Here is a 10,369-nt window from a genome sequence, read left to right as displayed (position 1 = left end):
CGCCTTCCAGGCGCCAGGGCCTGGCCTGCAGCGTCACCTGCTGGCCGCGCGGCGACAGGGCGATTGGGGCGGAGCCCCACGCGGGCCAGAGCCACCCGGCCCCGCCCCCGGCATGGCCCCGCCCCCTCACCGGCCCCGCCCCTTCCCTGGCCCCGCCCCCGCGCCCGCGTCCACCTCCACCCGACTCCCCCCACGCGCGCTTCTGTCCCAAGCGCTGCGCGTCCGCCTTCTACCCGACCGACCTTCCCTGCCCGAGACGCCTCCCTGTTAGTGACGAGGACAGCCAAGAGGAATCGAAGATACCGGGTAATTACAGATTGGGTGGCAGGTGCTAGGAAGCAGCAGAGCGCAGAGAGGGCATCTGCGTTTCTATTTTTGAAGAAAAAAAAAAACCAACACATTATTTTTTGGATGAATAAGACAACAAAAACCCTGGTGATTTGGAACATAAAAAAAAAATATGATGTGGCATTTTAAAATGTCCTTTGCTTTGCCTCGTCCTCTGGAAGTCCTAAAGCAACTTGACTGGGTTACCTCCTCACCCTCCTTGAGGCGGGGGCTGTTTTTATCCACATGTCACAGAGGCGGAAACTGAGGCTTGGCCCGTCAAGGCGCTTGCCAAAGGTTAGACAACCTGCAGGTGCAGAGCCAGTGTTAGAGGAGACAAATCCACACGCGTGAAAAGCCAGTGTGGTGTAGACAGCCGCTCATCCTACTCCCGAAGTTGCGTGTAGGTTTTCTGATGGTAAGGTGGTTTCCTGGAGAACAGAAAGATGCCTGGGCCCTATTTGTATTCCTCTGCAGCACCCACCATTGTCACTCAACACATGAAGACACTTTCGGGTGAAGATGCAACACATTTAAGAGTTCTAGCAGTAAAACCTGGCTGTATGTGGGCTGTGAACCCCATGAGCCATCTGGACTCTCCCTGTGCATAGGGACATAGTGGGGGGTTGCTGCCTAGGATTTCCAGATATAGAGTCTCAGCATTCTAGAGACAAAGTCCCCCACTCCCAGAGACCCATGTCAGTCCCGTTTGTCTCCCAGGGCCCCTGCCACCTCCCACTGCACCCAGGAGTCTTCTCTCACCACCCTGCTCCTCCTTCCCAGAGCAGCTCCAAAGGGAACAGATGGTTAGCATTTTCAGATCTTCAGAGAGGGGCAGGGCTGCAGTAATCACAGAGCATTAGAACCAGAACGGGTCCACAGGGTGACGTAGTCTGTCCCTTGTAGCCCACTCCTGACATTGGCCCTGGGCAGCAGCAGCTTCAGCTCAAGGGGGAGGCTGGCCCCTAATTGTTACATTCAGTGATGATTATGAAGTCAGCTCATTGCATCCCCATCCCACGCTAACTAAGGGCGGGTCCGCTGCTCCCAGTTTCTTTCTGCTTCCTGTCAGCTGTGTAGTGAGGCTGTGGTCCCAAACAAACGAGATGGCATCAGAGACGCTATGTAAAGTGGGAGATGGGGAGGAGGCCATGCTGAAGAAGGAAACCCTCAACGTTCTGAATGCACTCAATCAAATGTCGAAGCCCTTTCCAAACCCCAAGTCTATGAACAGGACCGTCACTACCAAAGGACTCCCACTTACTGCAAGGGGCAGTTTGGTTAACTTCTTGCAGGAAGATGCCATCAATCTACCGTAAGACCCAAGTCTGGTCCTTTTTCCCCTTCCTAAGGCCAGAGGAGAGGGGCGGGGAGAGGAGCTTAAAGAAGCAATGATGCTTCCTCCACCTGTCACAACCCATCCCTGGACTCCTTGGGAAGAGCATGTGCGGAAGTCACACTATTCCCTCTCCCCCCCGCCCTTTTTTTTTAAGATTTATTTTTTTTTAATTCATGAGAGACACACAGAGAGAGACAGAGACATAGGCAGAGGGAGAAGCAGGCTCCCTGTGGGGAGCCTGATGCGGGACTCAATCCTAGGATCCCAGGATCATGACCTGAGCCAAAGGCAAACGCTCAACCACTGAGCCACCCAGGTGCCCCTGCACTATGGATTCCTGATCCCAAATCAGTTCTTGGAGGCTTGGAGGCCTCCTACTCCAGATGGCCTTCTGGGATTAGTCAGAGCTTTGTGGACGGTACTTCTCCTGCTTTGTCTAGCTATGGTCCTCACCACTCCCACACACCCCCATACAGACAACCCACTCCATTCCCTGATGGTGCCTCTTCCTTATTCCTCCCTTTTGGTGCATTTGCCTGCCTGATTGTGTCCCCCCTATAGTCTGCCTACTTTCAGCATGAAGTTTACTGTTCCTCCTCAGTGATTCTGGGTTCTCTTTAGCTCATTCAACAAAACTCTGAGCATCTGCCAGGTGTCTGGCCTAATGTCAAGTTCTGGGGATGCAGAGCTGAAAAACACACCACCTGCTTTCAAGGCGCTCTCAGCCTGGGGCATGTGTGTTGGGGGATGTTAGGAAGAAGCAAGAATAATACAGCATGGTCTGTGCTGGCAGGACACCTTGAGGAGCCAGAGGGGGCTGTCACTGTTTTTGAAATTCTTAATAATTTTGAGGAAGAGGCCCCACAAACTATGTAGCTACTCTTGATTACTTGAAGGGGATGTGGCATCCAGTCAGAGGACCTGTAAGTAAGCAGGGATAGATAAAATAACATGCTTGTAGGAAATGTCATGGTGTGGTAGGAAAGTCTTGGGCTACGAGCCCAAATTCAAATCCAAGTTCTACCACTTAGGTATATGACTATAGACAAGTTAATTACGATCAAGCATCTTCAGTCCCTCATTTGAAAAATGGGGGGGCTAACACCCATCCAGGGGGCTGTCATGAAGATCATAAAGATTTTTGTCCAGCATATAGCTCAATGCTTAGCTGCTTTCTGCCTCCACTTCAATCAACACTACTGTTTTATGGGTGTGTTTATAAAGATTATTTATTTATTTATTTATTTTAGAGGGAACACATGTGAGTGGGGGGAGGGGACAGAGGGAGAGAGAGAGAGAATCTCAAGTGGGTTCCTGGGGAGCCCAACATGTGGCTTGATCCCACGACTATAAATCATGACCTGGGCCAAAATCAGGAGTCAGACATTTAACCAACTGAGCCACCCCGGTGCCCTAGCACTGCTGTTTTGAATAAGTGAATATAAAATAGAGGTTCGGGATCCTTGGGTGGCTCAGTGGTTTAGTGCCTGCCTTCCGCCCAGGGCGTGATCCTGGAGTCCCGGAATCAAGTCCCACATCGGGCTCCCTGCACGGAGCCTGCTTCTCCCTCTGCCTGTGTCTCTGCCTCTCTCTCTTTCTCTGTGTCTCTCATGAATAAATAAATAAAATCTTTAAAAAAATAAAATAAAATAGAGGTTCGGGATCCCTGGGTGGCGCAGCGGTTTAGCGCCTGCCTTTGGCCCAGGGCGCGATCCTGGAGACCCAGGATCAAATCCCACATCAGGCTCCCGGTGCATGGAGCCTGCTTCTCCCTCTGCCTGTGTCTCTGCCTCTCTCTCTCTCTCACTGTGTGCCTATCATGAATGAATAAAAATTTTAAAATAAATAAATAAATAAATAAATAAAAATAAAATAGAGGTTCATGGGATGCCTGGCTGGCTCAGTCAGTAAAGCATGTGACTCTTGATCTTGGGGTTGTGAGTTCAAGCCCCACATTGGGTGTACAGATTGTTTAAATTTTTTTCAATCTTAAAAAAAAATAAAATAGGGATTCATTAGGACAATCTGAAATATAAATGACATCAACACTCAGACTCTTCAGCCTACAAAGGACCATCCATGATGAGGGGTCATCTACAAATGTTTACTTTACCAAAGGCTAGCCTAGAAGCTTTGGGCTGATCAGGATTTCTCGGAGGGCTGGAGCTCAAGAAAAATTTGGCAAATCCATCACCTATGAAGCCAGTGGCTGGCCTGGATTGAGGTATCTGGTGGTAGGGGAGGTGTATTGGTTGTTGGATCTGGCCAGAGCAGCCAGGGAAATGGAGCAGGAACCAGAGAAGAGGAACCAGAATATGCCAGAGGCAGATGGGACTCAGAAGATTTGGGTCTAGTTCCAACTCACCATGTGACCTTGGTCAAGGTACTTGGTCCCTAACGGCCCAGGGACTGCTCTTGCTTTATCACTGCTCTTCAACTATGGAGTTGTGATCCATTAATAGGTCAGGAACTCATTTTAGTTAACGGAGACCAGTGTTATAAAAATGAAATAAAAGAATAGAACATTCCAGGGGTGCCTGTTTGGCTTAGTTGGAGGAGTGTACAACTCTCTAATCTCAGAGTTGTGAGTTCAAGCCCCACGTTGGGTGTAGAGATTATTTAAGCAAATAAATCTTAAAAAAAAAATTCCAGAGCATATCACAGAGTAAGTACTGGTTTGTGAAATGTGTTTTCATTGGCTGTTGTTTTTTTAAATATTTTTTTTTTATTTTTTTATTTTTTTTTAAAGATTTTATTTATTTATTCATGAGAGATACAGAGAGAGAGAGAGGGGCAGAGACACAGGCAGAGAGAGAAACAGGCTCCATGCACTGGGAGCCCGATGTGGGATTCGATCCCGGGTCTCCAGGATCGCGCCCTGGGCTAAATGCAGGCGCTAAACCGCTGCGCCACCCAGGGATCCCTTAAATATTTTTATTTGAGAGAAAGAGAGCCAGGAGCAGGGTGAGGGGCAGAGGGAGAAGCAGATGCCTCGCTGAGCAGGGAGCCTAATGTGGGATCATGACCTGAGCCAAAGACAGACACTTAAGCGACTAAGCCACCCAGGCGCCCATAGTTGTTTTTTTCTGTTGTTGTTGTTTGTTTTTAAGATTCTATTCATTTACTTGAGAGAGAGAGAGAGAGAGAGAGAGAGCATGTGAGCAGGGGAGAAGAGGGAGAGGGAAAAGCAGACTTCACACTAAGCGCAGAGCCTGCTGGGGGGCTCAGTCCCACACCCCTGAGATCATGACCTGAGCCAGATTCAAGAGTGGCCACTTAAATGACTAAGCCACCCAGGAGCCCCGTGTTTTGGTTTTATGTGTATGTTTAAGTATACTAGGTAATATGTATTTCTTACGTTGGGTCAAAATTAAAAAAAAAAAAAAGATTTGAAAGCCAAACTTTTTGGATTCTTTATCAGTAAACAACACAAAATTAAATAGTAAGGAAACATGTACAAGGTTTTTCTTTGTAGTAGCAAAGAATTGGTAACAATACCAATATCCATGTAATGAAAAGTGTGCAACAGTTAAAATGAACCAAAGCTACATGTATCAGTACAAACAGTGTTGGGGCACCTGGCTGGCTCAGTTGGTGGAGTGACTTTTGGTCTTGGGGTCGTGGGTTTGAACCCTATGTTGCAGGTAGAGAGATTACGTAAAAATAAAATCTTTTAATAAAATAAAAATAATGTGGAGTAAAAAAAAACAATGAGCTGCTGATGAATTTATTTATGTGAAGTCTTAAAATAGGCAAAATAATAGTAGATGTTGCTTAAGGATAGTGGACATCTCTAATGAACCTATGGAGACACACATGGAATGATAAACATAAAATTTTTTAAAGATTTTATTTATTTATTCAAGAGAGACACGAGAGGCAGAGACATTGGCAGAGGGAGAAGCAGGCTCCTCACAGGGAGCCTGATGTGGGACCCCGGGATCACGACCTGAGCTGAAGGCAGACGCTCAAGACGCTCAACCACTGAGCCACCCAGGCATCCCTAAACACAAAATTTGAAATGTACTCTACTGGTTACCATGGAGCGGGAGGATACAGAGTGGGGTGGGGACAGAAGTGTCCAGCGAGCTTTAACTGTAATGGTGAGACTGTAGTTCTGAAATTGGATAGTGGCTAAGTGGAAGCTTAATATATCAATCTTGATTTCCTCACTTTATCATATATTCGTTTTATTTTTTCCAGTTTTGAGATATAATTGTCATATAACATATCAGTGTAAGGTGTACATGATTTGATGTGTGTATGGGAGGTGGTTGCATAGTTCAGATTCCTTCTGTCATCACAGTTAAAGATTTTCCTCTTGTGATAAGAATTTTTATTTACTTTTTAAAAAGATTTTATTTATTTATTCATGGGAGACACACAGAGAGAGAGGAACAGACACAGGCAGAGGGAGAAGCAGGCTCCATGCAGGAGTCCCACGTCACTCCATCCCGGGTCTCCAGGATCACACCCTGGGCTGAAGGCAGCGCTAAACTGCTAAGCCACCTGGGCTGCCCATGATAAGAATTTTTAAAATCTGCTGTCTCAGTAAGTTCAAATATACAATACATTTTTAAAAGATTTTATTTATTTTTTCATGAGAGACAGAGAGAGAGAGGCAGAGACATAGACAGGGAGAAGCAGGCTCCCTGCTCCCTGCCTGATATGGGACTCGATCCTGGATCCCGGGACCATGCCCCAATCCGAAGGTAGATGTTCAACCACTGAGCCACCCAGGTGTCCCTACAATATAATATTATTAACTATAGTTCTCATACTGTATATTATGTATATTATGTCCCTGCTAATGTATTACTCTTGATTATCTTGTATAGGTCTAAAATATTTAATAATTTAACAAAATTAGAATGGAAGAAAAAGGTTTTGAGCAATTATCCCAATATATGTAAATCTATGCAGAGTATTGTTAATTTTACATGCCACATATTAATGAATATTGCTAAATGTTAGAAAACCTAAGTAAATCAATCAGTAATTACTGTTAAACCATGAAAGTGAATATTAGTAAGGCTTAATTATTTTTCTTTTGGATACTTTTAGATATTTTTCCATACCCTGCTAGATTGGCTTGGGCATTTCCCCAGAGGTACTTGCACTCCACTTTGGAAGGACTTTAGGTTTTAGCAGTGTCTCAAGTTACAGGTGCTCTGAACACATGCCTCAGAATTATCCTAAGATCTTGTTAAAGATCTCGTCCCAAAGTGGGGCAGGGACCAGGAATCTATTTCTTAATAGGTGCACTGGTGGTTTTGATGCCCTGCTACAGGGTGGTACGGATGTTCTGAGCTATTCAAAGCAGCTGGGGATTTTGGCAAGTCAGGTACAAGGCCTGCCCTCGAGGAGCTTCCAGGCTGCGTGGGCTGGTGTGGCCTCCTTCAGCAGCTCACCCGTCTCCCTCCCACTCAGGAAGCCGATGCCAGTGGAGGACTCTGAATGCAGCTCTGACGACACCAGCATTTCCCCCATCTCATCCACCTTGCTGAATCCCATCAAACTGGCTGTGACCCAGCCCAACAGCAGCTTCTTTGCAGGGATGCTAGAGGGCGAGCTGAACAAACTCAGCTTCTCCTCGATTGGCAAGGATACAGAAAAGAAGGACCTGGCCCTCTGCCCCCAACAATCCAAGTCTCAAATGGCCCCTGGGGGCCTGCTGGACCTTGACAACCCTGAACTGGACACAGACACCTCGTCGACACCCTCAGAGTCCTCTGTGGTCATGGATGTGCCGGAGGCACCCTTCATCTGTGAACACACAGTCAGCGATTCCACGGCTGTGGTATGTTTCCCTCTTGGTGCATTCAGCAAGGGCTTCCTGGCCGCCCCCGTGTGCCAGGCTCTGAGCTAAGCTCGTAGGGAGTGTGAAGGTGCCTACCACCTGCATCCTACCCTAGAGCTCCTGGCTCAGGAGAGAAGCCATGTCTGGTAGGAACTCCAGTGCCAGCTGGAATGGGTGTGGTGCTGTAGGAAGAGCTCAGACCAAGTGCCACCAGGAATTCAGAGGGAGAAACATTACATCCAGGTGCAGGAAAAAGCTTGGTGGCTTTGGTAACATTTGAGCTGGGACACACAGGGAGGATTTAAACATCTAGAGATGGGAGAATGGCATTCCATGGAGGGGCTGACAAGAGCAATGCCTCACAGGCGGGAAAATGTGGGAGCACACAGCCGGGTCCCAATCTAGGGCTTCTCGCACTTTTCTGTGCCTGCACATCCAATCATCTTGTTAAAAAGGAGATTCCTGGGCCTCATCCCTAGAGATTCTGATTCAGTAAGTCTGTGGTGGGCCCTGAGAATTTGTATCCGCTCAGAGGTCCTACAATGTTAGGCTACCTTACAGATTTTTTTCCGTAAGCAATAGAGGACAGACAGCTTTTGCAAAGCTTTGTATCTGGTGGTGGATGCAATTTGTGCTGTATTTTAGGAAGATAAATCTGGAAGTCCCAGATGAGCAGTGTCTCAAAAGTGTGGTTCTCAGACCAACAGCATCAGCATCCTATGGCAACGTGTTTGAAATTTAAATGCTTTTTTTTTTTTTTTTAAGATTTTATTTATTCATGAGAGACAGAGAGAGAGGCAGAGACAAAGGCAGAGGGAGGAGGGAGAGGCAGGCTCCACTCAGGGAGCCCGACGTGGGACCCAATCCCGGGTCCCCAGGATCACGCCCTGGGCTGAAGGTGGCACTAAGCCGCTGGGCCACCGGGGCTGCCCTGAAATTTAAATTCTCGTCCTCTCCGCCTCTACCTTAGGCCTACTGAACCAGAAACCATGGGGGCTGGCAATCTGTTTTAACAAGTCCTTTAGGGTATTCTGATGCACATCCACTTTTGAGAACCACTGGCCTGGATGGAGGGGAGAAGGAAACCAGACAGGAGGCAGCAGGGCCAGGAATCTGCAGTGTTATAAAAACTCCCTGAGCTCCTCAGCCAGGTGTGGCAACCACTATTGTAGCACAAAGTATGTGGGCTCTGGAGCTACTGGTTTGAACTTTGGCTCTGGTGCTGTGTGTGTACACAGGCCAGCCACTCACCCTCTCTGAGCCTCATCTGCAATGAGCAAGATGGACAAGATGATCTCTAAGGGCCCTCCCAACTAGTCTTGGAGAAATATGGGATGGGGGCACACTCTGAGGTGGGTGGGGCTGCCCAGGGAGAGTCACCTATGCTGCAGGCCGGGAGTGCCTTACACCTTCCATCAGACCTGCCTTGGCCCCAAGAGGGGCAGGGGATGGGAGTGGGGCATTTAGACCCATGGCTGAGGGTGGAAGGGGAGGGGAGGACAGCCTGGAGCAGGTCTGAGGAAGCCTGGCGGGGTGGGGGGGCTCTCTTCCTCTAGATTTCCTGGACCTATGCCCTGGGCAAGCAGCAGGTCAGTTTCTACCAGGTCCTGTTGCAGGAAGTGGCCAAGACAAATGATAATGAGCCACCCAAGGCAAAGAATCGCCCATGGATCTTCAACAAGATCTTGGGCACCACCGTCAAGCTGATGGAGCTGAAGCCTAACACGAGTTACTGTCTCACCGTCCGTGCAGCTAACACAGCTGGGGTGGGGAAGTGGTGCAAGCCCTACAAAGTGAGCCCTGGGAGAAGAGGGCCCGGTGAGGGGGGTGGGCCAGGGAGAGGTCTGAGCCAGGGGTTTTGGAGGCTGGGGACACCACTATGCCCCCATGGCTCATCTTCCTGCTGGCTTTCTGCCTAGGAGAATGAGCACAAATTCTAGTCTTTCATCTGGGAGGCTTAAGGATTAAGCCACTCCAGGGTGCACTGGGAATGCAAACTAGTATATTCATCAGCATCTCTGTAATGTTCAGCTCCCAAGGCCATTAGTTTTGGGATTCTTCAGCTTAGTACCAAGAATTGAGTGGGCCAGGAAAGTGAAGGGCATTGAGAGAAATACAGGGAAAAGGCGAAAGGGGGACAAAGAAAAGGGAGTAGGCAGGGGTGTGGGGGAAGGCTTGAGGACAGACAGCCTTGTGGTTGGAAACCTCACATTACAGGGAAGGCATAGGTCCGTACCTGTTCTGGGTGTCCATGAACAGGTGGTAAGGCCATGCAAGACCCCATTTGGCAAACAAAGCTGAGGTAGGGTCAGGTCTGGGAAGGAATTCTGAGAGGTTTTGCTTTATTTCAGTTTGCAACCGTGGCCACTGACTTGAACAGCTTCCCTGAGAACAGCCCCATCCAGATTACTGTGCAGCGCAAGGAACCCCAGAGGAAAACGGTGTCCATCGGGCTAGAGGATATGCGGAAGCTCGAAGATCTGGAATACCTATTTCCCTACTAAAGCGGGCCCAAGGAAGTCCCTTACCTACCTTCAGCTTCAGCCCAGGGCTCTCAGGAACAGAATTGTGAAATGGACCACCAGCACTATGCCAGGGAATTGCTGATCACCCCGCCCAGGGCCTGGTGCAGTGGTCCCCAAACTCCACTTCTGGGTTGGGGCTGAGGCTAGACAGGAGCCCCATTCACCTGGAGACGCCACAGGCCAGGCCAGGTCTGCCACTGCCCACAGCTGCTAGGCATCCCCCTCCCCAGATTTGGGCTGGGTCCAGATCCCTCATTAAAGCACTGCAGGTCACCCAGCACCCTGAATTCTGCTTCATGCTGACAGCTGGGCTAGCTGCCATCTGCCTTCCTAGCTTCTGCCGGAACCAAGAGTCCAGGTTGGGGGGTGGCGAGGCAA

The 10,369-nt window shown here is 48.8% G+C and overlaps 1 protein-coding gene and 1 long non-coding RNA gene across 2 annotated transcripts; one reads left to right on the top strand and one right to left on the bottom strand.

Annotated features, from left to right (window-relative positions):
• Nucleotides 1-202: 202 nt before the first annotated feature.
• On the bottom strand, nt 203-1,384 carry LOC112656407 (uncharacterized). Its single transcript, XR_003134305.3, has 3 exons — nt 1,090-1,384; nt 535-758; nt 203-369 (listed from the first exon to the last, which is right to left on the bottom strand). It is a non-coding gene; the product is annotated as an uncharacterized LOC112656407 (long non-coding RNA).
• On the top strand, nt 1,379-10,271 carry FNDC8 (fibronectin type III domain containing 8). Its single transcript, XM_025439608.1, has 4 exons — nt 1,379-1,642; nt 7,097-7,466; nt 9,023-9,259; nt 9,818-10,271. The coding sequence occupies exons 1-4, from the start codon at nt 1,434-1,436 to the stop codon at nt 9,968-9,970; spliced, it is 969 nt and encodes a 322-aa protein (XP_025295393.1). The 5' UTR covers nt 1,379-1,433; the 3' UTR covers nt 9,971-10,271.
• The last annotated feature ends 98 nt before the right edge of the window (nt 10,272-10,369 follow it).

The sequence above is a fragment of the Canis lupus genome, chromosome 9, assembly GCF_003254725.2.
Source record: "Canis lupus dingo isolate Sandy chromosome 9, ASM325472v2, whole genome shotgun sequence".
Taxonomy (NCBI): domain Eukaryota; kingdom Metazoa; phylum Chordata; class Mammalia; order Carnivora; family Canidae; genus Canis; species Canis lupus.
Note: the sequence above shows the minus strand (reverse complement) of the source record. Positions and strands in the feature narration are given on the sequence as shown.